The following is a 17,117-nucleotide window of genomic DNA, read 5'->3' on the forward strand; positions in this document are numbered from 1 at the left end:
CATTTGTCCAAAGCCGTAGAATGTGCAGTACCAAGGAGGAACCCTAAGGCATAAACTATGAACTTTGGGTGATAATGATGGTTCAGTGTAAGTTCGTGAGTTGTAACAAAAGTGTCACTATGGTTGGGGGTGGGGAGAGCCATGCATATATGGGGGCAAAGGGCTTTCTCACAATTTTGCTGTGAACCCAGCACTGTTCTAAAAAAATAAAGCCTTAAGAAAAAAAGTAATGTTGTGGTGGTAAAGTCCCTGCCACTGGAAATGTTCTTTGTAGAAGTTAAATAGCTCTCAGGAAGTTCAGAAGATTTTCGTGCATTAGTTGGCAGATTGGACTCTGTGTGTGTGTGTGTGTGTGTGTGTGTACATTTATTTCAAGTCAGAGATATTTTGAAAAAGAAAAATATCAAAGGAGCAGTAGATTGAGTGGGACAAGTTTAGATTCTATGAACTGAAGGTAATTTTATAGAGTTCCTATCTAAAATTTCAAAATGTTCCTCATCCCCTGACATTTCATGTCCTTCTTCCTTGATTTATTTTTTCTTTTTAGCCTTTCCTGTCACACATACTGTGTATTTTTCGTGTTTACTCTGTTTGTTATTTTTCATCCCTGCCAGATTTTTCTTTTGAGTGTAGGGATTACCATCTGTTTACTTTGCTACTGTATCAGTGCCTAGCATGAATAACTCAATAAATATTTGTTGAATGAATAGATGTCTGCAAGCTTACCACAGGTATTACCTACTTATATGAAAACAATTGATGATTATGTGAATATTGTGTGACTGAAAACTTATTCTGACTTTTTTAATTACAGAAGGCCTTACGACCGGATATGGGCTATAATACGTTGGCCAACTTTCGAATAGAAAAGAAAATCGGTCGCGGGCAATTTAGTGAAGTTTATAGAGCAGCCTGTCTCTTGGATGGAGTACCAGTAGCTTTAAAAAAAGTGCAGGTAAGATGATTTTAATTATGTAAATCAATGTAAAATTATACTATATGAATAATAAATAGAAGGGAGTATGTCTGAATGACTGGGTAATGACAGTCTTAAGGTGAGAATGCTAGAAAGGAATAAAAATTATACTTTAAAAGCTTGAACTGAGTGTAGTACACAGTGGAAATTAATTTTTAATTTTTAATATTACTTCTGGGCTTTAAAAATTTAGCTGGTTTTGTTCACCTAGATTCAGTAATAACTAAAATGCTCCTAGAAAAGCTTTTACAACCCTAGATTGTAAGAGGCGGATTTGAGTTCTCACCAGTTGCTCCTGACTGCACGTGTAACTCTCAGCTGCAGCCATAGGCCTCACAATAGGAAAATAGATTTTACAAAATGAATTGTGTAAAGTTAGCAAGTGGCAGTCAAGGTTAAGCTGGGGTATTAAATTAATGTGGAGAACCACAATGGCGATAAATGAAGGAAAAATGAAGTTAACTTTATTTATTGGAAGATTTAAAAAAGAATGAAGAAGATTGATTAAGTTATAGGATCAATGACCTGTTTGTAATTTCCATCTTGTATCATTCTAGAATCAGCTTTGCTCTCCAGTCCTGGCTTTCCCCTCCGCTCCCCACTCAGATTCATTTATCTTGTTCCAGATCCTCTTCCGCAGTCCTCCCCTAACCCTATGTACCAGTGCCACTGAGCTACCCCTCAGTGGACCTACCAGAGCCCTCAAAGTTTCTTTTGCTCTAACAAGTCTAGGAAGTCTAATTTCACTTGCCCTCTGGTCTAGAAAGTACTTGTCTTTCTGTCTGAGTCTGTTTGACATCATAAAGTTTTGCTTCCCATTTTTCAGATAAGGTAGTCTGCCCACAGACTTTCCTATTTAACTCTGCAGCCCTCACATCTTTTCTCTGTAGTGACCTGTGAGATCAGAGTTTTCTCAATTTTCTTTTTGTAACTCCTTAGAGGATCGATGTGCTTGCAAAAGGCCATCACAGAGATGAACAACTTTCACTTACCTTTTTTGAGGAAACAATAAGTGTTTATAAAAGATGTTATGTGGCATATACGATATGAAAAATAATAGAAATGCCCTCATATCTGCGACCTGGCTTAAGAAAAAAAAAACATTAGAAAAAATTTTGAGCTGTATCTGGCCACTACCTTCCCTCAGAGGTAACCATGTCTGGCATTCTGTGTTTAACATTCCTTTGCTTTTCTTGATAGTTTTCCCTACATCTGTATACATTTCTAAATGAATTGATTGTTTGCTTTGTATTTTTTGAGCTTTTTATCAGTGTTGTCACATGTTGGTGCATGTGGCTGTACATTATCTTTTTCACTTGCTGTATCGTACTCAGTTGCTCTTGTTACGTGATACTTGCCATGTGGATTGTTTATAAGTTGTTTACTATTGGAAGCAGTACTTCTGTGCTAGTCTTATCTGTTTTTCTTGGTACACACATGCAAGCATTTCGCTTTTGTCTGGGCCTAAGAATGGAAATGATGAGCCACAGGGGATACCCATGATTGGTTCTGCAAGTTAATAGCAAGCTACTTTCCATAGTTGGGCAGGTTGACTTTTTTCACTGGCAGCCTAGAAGAGTAGCAGTCTTCTCTCTTTTAATATGACACTGACAGTTTAATAAAATATAATATAGGGGTGCCTGGGTGGCTCAGTGGTCGAGCATCTGCCTTGGGCGCAGGGCGTGATCCTGGTCCCAGGATCGAGTCCCACATCGGGCTCCCTGCAGGGATCCTGCTTCTCCCTCTGCCTGTGTCTCTTCCTCTCCCTCTGTGTCTCACATGAATAAATAAATAAAAATAAAATCTTAAATAAAGATAGAATGCAGATATTAATGTTTATGAAGCAGATGACTTTTGGAAGGATTATTCCATTAGAGAAGAACTCTGATCCATTTTTTAAATGTGTTTATTAGGATGCCTGGGTGGCTCAGCGATTGATCGCCTGCCTTTGGCCCAGGGTGTGATCCTGGGGTCCCGGGATCGAGTCCCACATCGGGCTCCCTGCAGGGAGCTTGCTTCTCCCTCTGCCTGTGTCTCTTCCTCTCCCTCTGTGTCTCTCATGAATAAATAAATAAAACCAAAAAAAAAAAAAAAAGGATTATTGAATTTCTACTTTGCATCTCTAGGCACTGAGGGAAATAAAAAAGAAGCTAGTCATATTACTCCTGCACTCCGGTGGAAAAAGAGTCTTCGTAGAATGATTAAATGTTAAGCCCTGTGGCATGGATTCCTGATTTAAATAGGAGTTTACAGAACGGAGATGTCAGTTTGAGCCGTTGGTGGAATCGGGACATAGGCCAGGCTATCAGAGCGAGGCCAGATTCTGGAGAGCACTGAAACCAGGAACAGGAATTTGAAGAATAGGACAGTAAGGATTCACTATGGATACTCAAGTAGAATAATAATCTTCAAGGTTCATTCTTTTAAAAGTAAAATTACAAACCAAGCACACAGAACGGACTGGAAAGAGGACAGCTGCCTATTTGCCACAGGTAGGGAAGGCCAAAGATGGACTGAAAAATCATCTGGAGGTCTCTGGAGGCTTCTCAGCTTCCTTCTCCACCTTCCCACTGATTCTGAGTGTAGGGGAAGAGGCTGGGCTCTAGTCTGTCCAGTATTTTTCTTCTTTTTGATTGGAAATTTGAAAGGACCTGAGTTAATTTGGGCAATCATATTTCCATTCAATATTAGATGCCCCCTCCAACTGCTCCTGTTTTACACCATGACAAACCTCAGACAGCCATCTCCTGCCATGTGGAGTTAGTTTGTCCTTTTGGATTATACAGTTCTCTGCTTTATACGGTATTAATATTGTGGCATCTTCCAGTTTTAAACGTAGCTTCTTTATAAAAGAGAGAAATGATGTTGTAAAGATGCTCATAGCTTATTTAATTAGGGAATGATGTCTTAAACCTTTATGAGGAGAAATGTATTTGCCTTTCAGATGTGTTATTGATTTCTGCGATGTATTACACTCGTGTGCTCAACAATAAATTTTGCGCTTCTTGCTTTAAAAAAAAAATCTCTGTAGCTTAAAAAGAAGATGTTTAAGAATATTGTTAACCAGACTGTCTTCCTTTCTGGAGAATCTTAGCTCCTCTTAAAAAAAATTCGTAAAGAATGAAATACTGGATTTCCTTATGCATCTTGTTACTTTGTCTGAAGAGCTGTATTACTGTCCCCAGCTCTTCTGGCATCTTTCCTCAACACTGCTTGAGTTTATAGGGTGAAGTGCTGCTCTTATGAGTCATTTGTCTGCTTCCATGTCATTAAGGAGACATGTTAGAATTACCATCCAGATTCCTCAGCTTAGTTTGTTGGGGTTTTTTCCCCCCCTCGGCTTAGTTTCCAAGGCATTTCCTTACTTTGCCCCACAATATCAAGCCTCATTTTTTCAAGACCTTAAAAAAAAAACAAAAAACAAAAAACAAAAAACAAAACAAAAACAAAAAACAAAAAACAAAACGCACCAGTGTCCTAAGGTCTGGTGACTTTTATATAGGTTTGCCTGTTACCTGTGTGTGGAAAGAAGAGTGTGTGTTCTGAATGCACATCACTTCTTTGAAATCATAAACAGATCTGAGAACCTACAGTATATGGCAAAATGAACCAGTCTTTGGGAAAATGTACCCACATCTCATCATGATTTGTTTGCCAAAATTAAGATGGTGTCTTAACTGATGTGACGTTTTTGAAATTCCATGTGCCGATGTTGCTCCCATCTCTCCCTGTTTCCCCTCTTTGATGTGTCCCTTTGTCCTGCCCATTCACTCATTCCACCTAGTGTTAGTATATTGATCACCTTGTGTTCGGGGGTCAGCATGGAAAACTCCAGGATTACTGAGATCGACAAATAATGAGACTCATGGGGATTCCAATAGAAGTGCAACAGAGACACCTCTAAAATCACAAGATAGGCACTGTAATGAGAGTGCCTCCAGGAACATGGGTGAGGAGATTGGGATAAGGCGTCACAGAGGAGGTGAGCTGGGTCTCAGAAGCTCAGCTCTTTGTGTTGGCAGACCGTCAAAGAATTACTTTGATCTGGTCCACCTAATCTCTATTGATTTGTATGTTACCAGTCTTATGACATGGTACTAGAGTATGAATTTTGGGTCTCATTGTGTCTCAGTTCTTTGATCTTTGTTACCCTAACTTTCTAAGAGGCGGTGAACTATTTTGATCCTTAGTCCTCTTTGCTTACTCTTAAGTTATATGTCCAGATAACACTGGTTTCCTGTGGGACATCCATTGTCAGTGACGTTTTTTTAGAATGGGAGGTACTTTTCTGTAGTATTTACAAAGGTAAGGTGATAATGCACTTTGTTCAAATTCACCCTTTTGGTACAAGGGTTATCTCAAAACAGCTTCCTGAAGGGACAAATATTCTTTGATGTTTATTGCTTTTACTTACAGTTGATTATGATAATAAAACAATCGTTGAGAAGTAACTTTTTAAAGTGTATTGAGTGGAACTTGCTTTTTTTCCACATATGTTGATTTTAGTTTCTACATTCTGTAGAATGTAGAAACTATATGTTTTCATGTATTAGAAATTGGGATTGCATACATTTAGAAATTTGTGAGCAATGAGAGTGTCTTCCATAGTGTATAGATGAGAATACGTTCATAATCTCTACAACTCTGTAGTCTCTTTTTCAGTGTTCATTGTGTTACTAAATTCATTCTGCAGCTTTTATCAGCTTCATTATATAATCTCTATAGATTTTGTTTGAACCTTCCAATAGTTATTTGGACAAATGAAAAATAGGAAGCATTTAGTAATTGATGCTGTTTTACTTGTTAAGGAGACACAGGCTTTTGTCTTAAAAACCAAAGCTCCTTAATTATATTTATCGTATGTGCAATTTTATCTTAGGCATTTCTTAGGCATATAAGAAATTGAGCAAATTTTTAGTTTTATTGAAGTTTTTGAGAATAGGGCATTTTAGTTAACAATATTTTACAGTTTCAATGAATTATGACACAGGGCATAAATAGATTATCAACATTAAAATATTTAAATGAGGGAATGGACATCCATGAAATAATTCAGTCCTTTGTCCTTTTTTGATTTTTCACATTGTTTTTTTCTTTAGCATTTTATGGTGCCTTAGGGTTATTATGCTAACATGTAGGTTTTGGTTGTATGGGTTTTTCTTAAAAATTTTAAGTGGTAAAAAGTCTTCTAGTGGCCAAACCCAGTGAATAAATAGAGTTGAAGTAACTTTTTATTTATGCTGTTGAAGATTTTTTATATGCTCAATTATTATTTACTGAGGACCTACTGTGTGGCAGACATTGTACTCAGCACTGAGATAGAATAATTGAGTTCAACATTTATATAATTATAAATAATTATAGCTAAGAAGGAAATGACTGTCATGTGATAGGACAAACAAATTAGGTGGGGGGAAGGAAGGCTTTTTATTTTTATTTACTTATTTTAAAAATATTTTTAAAACATTTATTTAGTCAAGAGAGCGAGCAAACATGAGACAAAGAGAGCATGAACAGGAGGAGGGGCAGAGGGAGAAGCAGGGGAGCCCAATGTGAGACTCAATCCCAAGACCCTGGGATCATGACTGAGCCGAAGGCAGACGCCCAACCACTGAGCCACCCAGGCTCCCAGAAGGAGGGCTTTTTAGATGGAAAAACGTTTCTGAGGATGTGGAATTTAAACTCAAGTGGAAGATAAGGAGTCAGCCATCTGAAGAGCAGAAATAGGATTACAGGCATAGAGAACAGCCTTGGACAATAGGATTGACTTAGAATATATTAAAAACAGATAGTTGTGACCCTCATGAGTGGAGTGAGGAAGGGAAGTAGCATGGGGTTATAGAGCATGGCAGGAAAGAATTTGAGAGGTTTTTTTTTGTAGGCCATGAAGAGAGGTCTATATACTATTTATGTGTTCTATGTTTTATAAGGGTAATGAAAAGCTCCATTGGAGGAGCTTAAGCAGGTGATGATAAAATGTGGTATATTTTTTAAAGGCTGCACAGACTGTTGTGTAGAACATGGATTTGCCCTCTTCCATACACAGCAATAACAAGGCCAAACATTATTAATTGAAAAATGTTTAGCTGTTAAATAAATAATATTATTGGCAATATAAACAAAAATTACAAAATAAGATATTTCTAAAACTTTGTAAACATTAGAACTAAAAGAATGTATAAAAGCAAATAGAGTCATAGGATAGCTTTCACGTAGGAGGCAGGTTTTACGAGGTGTAGTACGTTTGACCTTTTTTCCACAAATAGTTCTATAGTTCTTGTTCTTTAAATGAATATTGCCTTTCCTCTGACATTTGCTCTTTCCTCACAACCCTCTCCAGTATCACATGCTTCTCCTTCTTGACTTGGGGCACAGTGGAATCCTCTTCATTAGGGCTTACTTTCCCTCCCGCTTCAGACCGCATTCTACATTCAACCACCTGTCATTCCTCCACCTTTGAAACCAGTGTCATCCAATTAAATTTTTCTTTTCCATCTTTATCCCTTTTCTGGTAATCTAAAGTACTTTTTGTCTTCTCTTCTCTTCTCTTTTTTCTTTTCTTTTTTTTCTTTTTAATATTTTTAACACCTAGCTCTCATTTTTCCTCTGCCCACTGCTGGGTGCTGTGTTGACTCTATTGAGACCAGGCCTCATGGTTTCTCACCACGCCTCCACTCCATGGCCCTCAGTCAGCTTTCTTAGTCCATCATCAGGGCGTACCCTACACTGTACTGATTCTGCCTCAAACTCTCAAAATTCCCTAATTAAATTCCCACTTCTTTCCCATTTCTTCTTTGCAGTAAAACTTGTTCCTTGGGCTCATCTTGATTACCATGGACGCACTGTGCTGTATTCCCCAGACCTCTTATATAAGGTCTGATTTCAGTTGTTAACTTTGTTGGACCTTTGTCAGCTCTTGCAGATGCTTCTACTTTAGAATCTCTCCCTGTGTTGCTAATCCCCAGTCATGGTTAATCTGCACTGTGTACTTCTTCATTTCTCTCTTCACATGTAACCATTGTTCCATGTGCCATAGCACAGAAGGGTCCAGGGTATGTCTTGGAGTTCTTGTCGCTGCTGTGGTTTTCTTGGACATGCAGTCTCTGATATTTCCCACTTGCATCTGTGTTAACCACAGGATAAGAAGAACCTCAAGTCAGCAGATAGGTGATTATAACATCCATGGTGGAAGTTAAGAACTGCTACCCTGAAGCCTCAGCCTCCACTCGAATACATTCATGATCAGTCGAGAATACCATCTCCTGTGACCGAAACAGTCTCTGTGACCATTGTGTTGTCAGGATCACAGAGCTGTTCTGATTCTTTTAATCCTACCTGTGCTTGGGTGGGATTTTTCCTTTCTGTCTCCTTGGAGACATTTTCACCAGTTGCCCCATTTGCCTACATCAGCTTGCCTTCTCTGCCTGTAATAGCATTATCTGACTTTCACTGACATCTCTGTACAATCTGTTGCTTCAACATCTGCCTGCAGCGTCTTAGAACTTACCTCTTGTGCTTTCTGAGATTCCATACTCTAGATTCTCCTCCCTCTCTGGTGTCCCTCTTCTGTCCCCTTCAGTGGCTTCTCTCTTCCATCCCCTTCAATCAATTCTCTTTTCCTTACTCTTTTTGGATCATTTCTCATGGTTTTAATTTTGAGTCATTCACTTCACCTCTAGCCACATTCTCACTCACAGCCCTATGTACCTCCATAGGGTGCTGCCTTCATCTATAGAAGCCCTGACTAAGCTCTGCTGAGCTTGAAGCTCTCATAAAATCTGAACAAAAGTGAATTTTCTTTGATAGAGTTGTTGTTGTTGTTCTTCTTCTTCTTTTTTTTCTTTTTCTTAATTTTAAGGAAGTCTGTTGAGCAAGGCTTCCTGATGCACTTGAAGTCAGATCACCTCTAGCCTGTTGAATTAAAAGGCATTTCCTTGGAAACAAAAGTGTTTTTAATAGTCAAAGAATAATCAGTGCCACACATTGATACCTAGTTCCATACCATCATTTGCCAGGACCGTAAGGAATCCACAAGAAAGAAATTGAGGACTATCTTGTAATTTGCAGTTTAAATGTGTTGCTGTGTTAAGAGAGGAAGGTGGACAGAAGCTAAATCGCAGGGCTTGGTGTTCTAAAGGGAGAAAGGTTTCTGGCGTCTGTGTAGATAGAACTCTTCCTGCACTCACCTCACTTAAGTTGTGCCCCCATCTCCACTCCAGCTCTGTCTCCCCACCCTTTCGAGTGCATCTTTATTTACTCAGGGAAGTGCTGGTGGTAGAGACTTCAGTTATTTAGGATTAACTTGTTCAGTGATTTGTGATTTATATCTAGAGAGGTCACAGTCCTTCTGCTATGGATTTTCCACCCTCCCCTCACCACCATCCTCTATCCCTTCAAATTAAAGAGAGAGGTTCTGTAAGGGAAAGTCTGCCTACCAGTCAGCATGTAGGAGAATCGGAAATTTGCAGGCTAATAGCAAAAATATTCCTTAGACCTCCTCTCCTGTCACTCCAGTCACGGTTAGAGGATGGTCCGTACAGGCGTCGGGCAGTTGGAATAAAGGGATGGAAGCATTTGGGCACCAGATCAAGAGAGGCAAGAACACTGGGATGAAGAAGGGCATAATCCAGGGACAACTGAGGTTTGTCACTTAGAATACAGGGACTCAATTTAGGGACAAGTGGCTCAGTTCATTTATTCAGGCTCTGGTAAAGCTGGTGAGGCCCAGGAGATAATCTGGGTAAGATTTTCATTATATAAGGTTTATTTAAAGTGAGATATACCACGTTTTTCAAACTTTTTAATATATATTTTTAAGTACTTTCATTGCTACGTTTTAAATGTTTTTCTTCTAACAAATTGACAAATGCCTTTTCAAGGATATTTATGTTAAATTACTAGAAGACCTCATTTTCCTCTTAAAGATACCCTTTTTACTTTGATTGGTCATGAGTAAATTTTGGCAAAATTTAGATGACAAAACAAACTTTTAAAGTGATTCAGAAAGTACCAAGAACTTATTAGCCTTGCCTAAACAAGAACTTAACACTTGCCTAAACATTGCTGTTAACTTTGCTCTTACTAAGTATATAGCTTAAAATCCCAAAGAATCTTTAGTAGAGCTCAAAAAGATGCTGTCTGAAGATAAGCTTGTAAATATTCTAAGAAAAATATTTTCACAAAATCCAGATTTTTTCCCCTTATATGTTGTTTTTTCTTGCTCATGAAATCAGACAGTCTTGAATCTATGTCTGGGAGTGATTTAATCTAAAGATCCAGCTTTTATTTTTCTCTGGACTTCCTGGCTAAGAGAAAAAGATAAGATACTGCTGAATTCCCAATTAAACGTATTTATAAATGTATTTGGTTCAGAATTTCGTTTTGCCTCAAATGTGCCAGGAACACTTATCTCTCAGTGACTGAGGGGAGACTTTGATATTACTAAGAATTCACTTAAAAATAAAAATTAATTTGTAATATTAAATTATTTAATTGTAAGTTGAATTAGAAATTCAGTTTCTATGAAGCACACTTCTACCTTAGTATCTTGTGTCTGGTTAGGGTTTCCTAAAGCTCCTGTACTCATCTTTTTCTCATCTCATTCACTAGTGTTTGCTTTTAAATATTTTTCCTATCATAGAGACATTGATTATTGGGAGATTAAATTTATACATGCCTCCAAGTTTGTAATTTTCTTCATTTTAATAACTAGCACCAGAATTTCCTTTCCCTTTCTTCTTAAAAAACATTTTCAGGAATTTCTTCAAGGTCAAAGACATTTAAAATTTTGTTCTTCCCTGCATTTCTTTGAATTATCTCAAGTCCATTGTGACTAGTAGGTCCTGAGCATAGCATTAGCATTCATGATTTGGAGGTAATCTGTTTTTTCTCTTGCCATTTTGATTTTTAGGCATAAATATTGTGTGTGTGTATTTCATAACTGTAACTAATGTCAAGCTCAAAATTTTGTCTACATTAATATATAGTATTATTTAACATGTTACATTAGTAACACCAAATTTTTGAGCCTCATTTGGCAATTTGGGGAATGAATGGCTTTTCTCTATGTAATTGCTAGGTGTAAAGCTTTTTTCTTTATAGTAATAAACTTTTGATTTTACTTATTTCTATAAGGGATCTTGCTGAAGTGAATTATGCTTTCCTGCATATATGAGTCCTGCCCAGCTAATCCCTGCCAGCCATACTCCACTTCCTTGAGGTTCTCACATCACTTTGTACAAGTAGCGCTTATTAGATTGTGTGTTTGTGTTCTGTGTACGCATCTGCAATCTGCATCTGACAGCTTGCATTTGAAGGACTGCAAGCTCGTTTTCTTATTTATATCTATAATAAAATCTGATGACAATTGACAGCATGGTTTTGTGAATAAAAGAAAGCAACAACATGAACAAGTTATTTATGTTAATTGTCTACCTGTAGAATAGAACTATGATGCTCTTGAAAAGGATTATGTTTATATGAAAATTTTTCCTTCAGTAAGTAGCGTTATACTGTTTGTGCTTGCTTTTTTTTTTTTTTAAGATTTTATTTATTTATTCATGAGAGATACAAAGAGAGAGGCAGAGACAACAGGCAGAGAGAGAAGCAGGCTCCCTATGGGGAGCCTGATGCGGGACTTGATCCCAGGATTCATGATCATGACCTGAGGACGTGAGCCCCTGAGCCACCCAGGCATCCCTCTCTTTGTGCTTTAATGCTGGTAGTTCATTTTTTTTTCTCCTCCTATTAGTATCCATTTATAGCTAATATAATCTCATTTTACCAAAGTTTGATATCTATGAGGGTTCGATGTTTACAAAAAATTTCTTAGTAGATATTTTATGTAATTTTTGTGATGGTGATTTGTCCTTTCTTTTTTCTTTTTCTTTTTTTTTTTTAATTTTTATTTATTTATGATAGTCACAGAGAGAGAGAGAGAGAGGCAGAGACATAGGCAGAGGGAGAAGCAGGCTCCATGCACCGGGAGCCCGATGTGGGATTCGATCCCGGTTCTCCAGGATCGCGCCCTGGGCCAAAGGCAGGCGCTAAACCGCTGCGCCACCCAGGGATCCCTGTCCTTTCTTTGTTCATTTCATTTCATTCCTTACCATTCCACTCCATCTGAAGTCATAGTAGTATGAATTGACTGTGGTCAGCCTGGTTAGATTTACTGCTAATGGAGAAAAGTGAAGCCACACTCTCTGATACACGTTACTAGCACACACATTTCCTTTTCTGTTGTTTGAATGAAGTGGGAGGAAATTTGATGCCATCTAGTTTATCTCCCTCTCTTTGTAAACCATTAAAGGGAGGGGCACCTGGGTGGCTTAGTCTATTCATTGTCTTTTAGTTTTGCCTCAGGTCATGATCTCAAGGTCTTGGGATCAAGCCCTGCATCTCAGCTGGGAGTCTGCTTGAGATTCTCTCTCCTTCTGCCCCTACCCCCTCTCACATATACCCACGTACACTCTCTCTCAAATAAATCTTTTTTTAAAAAGCCCATTAAATAGGGACTCCTGGATGGCTCAGTAGTTGAGCATCTGCCTTTGGCTCAGGTCATGACCCCGGGGTCCCGGGATCGAACAGGGAGCCTGCTTCTCCCTCTGCCTGTGTCTCTGCCTCTCTCTCTATGTCTCTCATGAGTAAATGAATAAAATCTTTTTAAATAAAAATAAAACACATTAAATAGTATAGAATTTTTTTATTTTTTCAGATATTAATTTGCTGTTATCTATTATACATTAACACTTGAAAAACATAAGCAATACTCAAAATTTTCATTAGAAAATTAATAAAGTTGAAGGCTGCCTAGAAATAGAAGTATTTGCTGTGGTGTTAGGTGAAAATGTGTATAGTCATATTGCATATGACTGCTACTTTCATTCTCCAACACACACAAAAATTTATACAAGAAGGAAAGGAGCAAAAGCTAAGATCCTTTAAGAAAGTGAGTTGGTTTTTTTTGTTTGTTTGTTTTTTGTTTTTTGCTTAAAATTTTTATTTATACTTCTTAATTTTTTTTAGGAAGGGGAAGATCAGAAAGAAATATGCCTGTGTTTAGATATTAAGAATGTTATTGAGTAAAAGTTGTGTATTACAAGTTGTAATTGTACCTGCATATTCTATATTTCCTTATGTAATCTTATGCCTTAGTATCTGTTATTTCTGGGAAGCAGGATCTTAAAATTTTTTCAACATTCGGCTTTAATATTACCCATGTGTTTTAATATTACCACTCTTCACATGGAGATTTCTTCTTTAGATTTCTCATATTACTCTCTGCACATACATATATTTTAGTACTTATTAGCTAGTTGTATATGTGTTAGACTTCACAACAGCCTGAGGCATTGAAGAAAATGCAGACTCTGGAGCTGGAATGATCTGGATTCAAGTTCTTGTTCTGTCACTGATTTTATGACGCTAAACATATATTTAATCTCTCTGAACCTGAGTCCTCATTCTAAATTGGAGTCAGTGCTACCTACTTTATAAAAACATGGTGAAGATGATGGCAACATATGTATGTAAAGAGAGATTACATGGTAGATAGTAGATGTTCAATAACTTCTCAAGTCACAAAGCCTTGGATTGTGCTGCTCCTTTTGAATTACGCACCTACTTCTCCTGGAACATACCGGCTGTCTGAATCAGGAAGACTTGGTCAAGTTGATGACTCTAAATGTCATTGAAGTTGTTTTGTTATGTCAGTAGGGTTTTCATCAGCTCATAGTACTAACTTATCCAGATATTTTCTACAATATTTGGTATATTGGTTTTTTAAATTTATTGTTTATTTTCCATTTACTTAGAACATTCAGAGTTCTTGGTTACCAGAGAATCCTAAATATCCCTTTGATTACATTATTTTTATGTTTTTCACATCAGACCGATATTTCTCAACCTTTTTTTCATTATCACACTCAAGGAGCCTTTTCAGATGGTTTTTCCTAATTACTTCCTCTCCCTTATGAAATTTTAATTCCACAGATAAGACTGTATATGTTTATGTGTTGTATATATGTCTGTGCTTTATCCTTAAAAAGGGTAAGGCTTTGTCATACCTCTCTCCAAAGAAAAGAACCATTTTTTATCTCCTTGGAGTGCTATCCCGTGCATTTAGATCTTTTAGATATTGATTGTGTAGATAATGATTCAGAGCTTGGGTTAGAGTTGGGTAACTCTGAGAGTGAATCCAGGCAACTCCATTAATTAGCTGTGTGAACTTTTGTCTGTTTCTTAAGCTTTTTCCTCATCTGTGAAACGGGAATACTAACATTGTTGTCTTCCTAAGGATTAAATGACAATTAAATGAGGTAGTTAGTGCAGTGTGTTCAGCACATATTAATTGTCTCATATATATTAGCTATTATTTTATTGTATTATCACAACATCCATTCTCTTTCATTTGAACCGAAGACTTGAAATATCTAACAGTTCTCTTTTCTTATTTTATTACTCACTGCCTTTGGAAGGAACAGGAGATAAAAGACCTTCAGAGCTCCTAGAAAGCTAATTGGGAAGAAAATTTCTTAGCATGTATATAACTACATGTAAAGTATTATAATGCATTTATTTACATGGTGTCTTAAACCACAGATTATTGTTTTATTAAATAATTCTGGATTCTCTTTCTAGATATTTGATTTAATGGATGCCAAAGCACGTGCTGATTGTATCAAAGAAATCGATCTCCTTAAGGTAAATAAACACATTGTTGACTATTTTGAACATAGATGAGCATGTTAATTAAAGTGCTTTATGAAAATATTACACTTACAAGCAAAAAGATTTTTAAAATTTATGCCACACCGGTTTTCAGTAACATTATATAAATTTGTGTCTCAGTATATGGAAGAATGTGGTTATTTTTTGGATTCATTGTAAAATAATTTAATCTGAACATTAGGTAAGATTAGCTCCCCTTTCCCCCCTGCCATTTGAAACTAGGAAATAGAGAAAATGGGCATAAAACATTAAAGAATTTTTTTCTTGACTGTCCCAATTAGACATATTCTAAAGGCTAAATAACATAAATGCTATCAGTATTATCTCAAGATGTAATATATTGAGAATATGAACTGATCCAAATGGGCACAAGCTTTATATAATATTTCTGTATCTTTTTTCCATCCTTAGAAAGGATGATGTAAAGAGTATGTCAGAATTAGCTTTTCAGTTTCTCATCCACTCAAAGGATATGATTGAAATTTCAGTTATCTGCATGGCTTTTATTCTAGTAAAATTTCCTTTGAGGAATGCTGTAGCTTACGTTATATTTTTAACTGTTAGATAAGACTTGGATGTTTTTTATGCCATACATTTTTGTTTGTGCCTAAAATGAATCCAGTTTATCAAAGAAGATAAGAGTCAGATCAAAATGAACCATGCTTTCCATCTGTTTTGTTAGTTGTAGTTATTTCCTGGGCCATGAAGTAACAGTTTTAAATATATATATATATATATATAAATTGTTATTAGAGAAATAAAATATATTGTCATAGAAGATGTGGAGGAATAACCTGTAAGTAGAAGGAAGAAAATCATATATATACACTCTGGGAGAATTCTTTTTTTTTTTTTTTTTTTTTTCTGGGAGAATTCTTGAATAGTTTTCTTTGAGAAACTATTTGTCTTATGTTAACTTGCTTAAAGATTGAACAGAAAACAAATCATATAAAAGGATTATCAATATGTATAGACTGATGCATATATTCTATAAGGTGAAATTTTTCTTAGGATCATTTAACAAATCAAACTATAGGTAAACTTAAACTCTGTATATTTATATTAATTGATGTAAAACCTATAGAGTATAGTAGATGTCCTTTTATTTTGTTTTAAATCACTGGCTGCAGTTACATGAGGATAGAGCCAACTTCAAAATAAGAGTGAAAAGGAATACTTTATTTACCATTGAGTGCCATTAATGACAGTGCCCATTTTGAAAGATACGATTTTTAGCAGTTGATGCTGTATTTCTGCCATTTGTTTCTATTTATATATTTATTGGATATAGCACATACTTTAAAAAATTTTAAGGTCATAATTTATTTCTAATAAAATATTAAAATAAAATCAATTGATATCTAATATTTTCAATAATTACAATATTTGTTTCAAAATTCACTAAAGAAAATACACTGTCATGTTAAGATTTCTATAATTTAAAAGTACAAAGCAGTAACTAAGTTTATTCTTAAGAAACTATAAGTGATTCTTGAGAATTTACAGTAAGAAAACTTTCTGGTACCCGTTTTGTGTGTGTGTGTCTTTTTTCCATCAGCAACTCAACCATCCAAATGTAATTAAATATTATGCATCATTCATTGAAGATAATGAACTTAACATAGTTTTGGAATTAGCTGATGCTGGTGATCTATCCAGAATGATAAAGGTAAGGCATTGTTTGTTTGTTTTTTAAACTAAGTATTTATTTTTTCTGATAGAATTGCTCTTTAAAGATACAGATATATCAGAAACTTTAAAGACCTCAGTTCAATACTTTAACATGTGGTAAATGTGTAACGAATGATAAAATAGTAGTGATTATGAACCTGGTTTACCTGGTGATACTGAACTAAGAAGTGTGAGCACTCTGAAATCAGCTTGGAAGTAGACCAACAGATTTGTCTTCTGTAAGCTGAAGTTAAAATTTCACAACTTGATTTTTTTGAGCAGACCACCCTTGATCTTGTATCTTTGGACATCAGGCAGAGGGGGACAGAAAGACAATCTAGTGAATCCTAATCTGTTCCTACAAGGGATTCATCAAAGAATAAAGTGGACTTTTCATTCAGACCTTGCACATCAAACCCTAACTCAACCACTTAAAAGTTTGTCTTTTCCAAGAGCATATTCATTGGGTTTAAGTTCAGCTACAAGTTACAGAAATCCCCAAATTTCAGTGTTCTAAAAACTGCTTGTCCTTAGGGAAGTTACTTCTGTGTACCACAGTTTTTCAAAAACAAAATAATGAAAATTCTACAATTCTACTTCATAGAATTGTTGTAAATAATTAATTGACATTTATTCAGACATGAGAACTGTGTCTCACACATGCTAAGGCTATTCAAATGGAAGCTGCTGCTGTATTACTATTGTTATCAGTTATATTTCTCTGTTACATAAAATTCTGGGG

General features: G+C 36.2%; 1 protein-coding gene across 9 annotated transcripts in view; it reads left to right on the forward strand.

The window, feature by feature from the left end:
• Positions 1-17,117, forward strand: part of NEK7 (NIMA related kinase 7) — a 157,412-nt gene that overhangs the window by 85,660 nt on the left and 54,635 nt on the right. For all 9 annotated transcript variants that reach the window (XR_012033320.1, XM_072831304.1, XM_072831309.1 and 6 more), the window contains 3 exons: positions 815-955; positions 14,615-14,677; positions 16,263-16,373. Coding sequence is in view for 8 of the 9 variants with exons in the window: in XM_072831304.1 (XP_072687405.1) it covers positions 815-955; positions 14,615-14,677; positions 16,263-16,373 (315 nt within the window). In the remaining variant the exon portion in view is untranslated. The remainder of the gene's footprint in view (positions 1-814; positions 956-14,614; positions 14,678-16,262; positions 16,374-17,117) is intronic.

This window comes from Canis lupus, chromosome 6, assembly GCF_048164855.1.
Source record: "Canis lupus baileyi chromosome 6, mCanLup2.hap1, whole genome shotgun sequence".
Classification (NCBI taxonomy): Eukaryota; Metazoa; Chordata; class Mammalia; order Carnivora; family Canidae; genus Canis; species Canis lupus.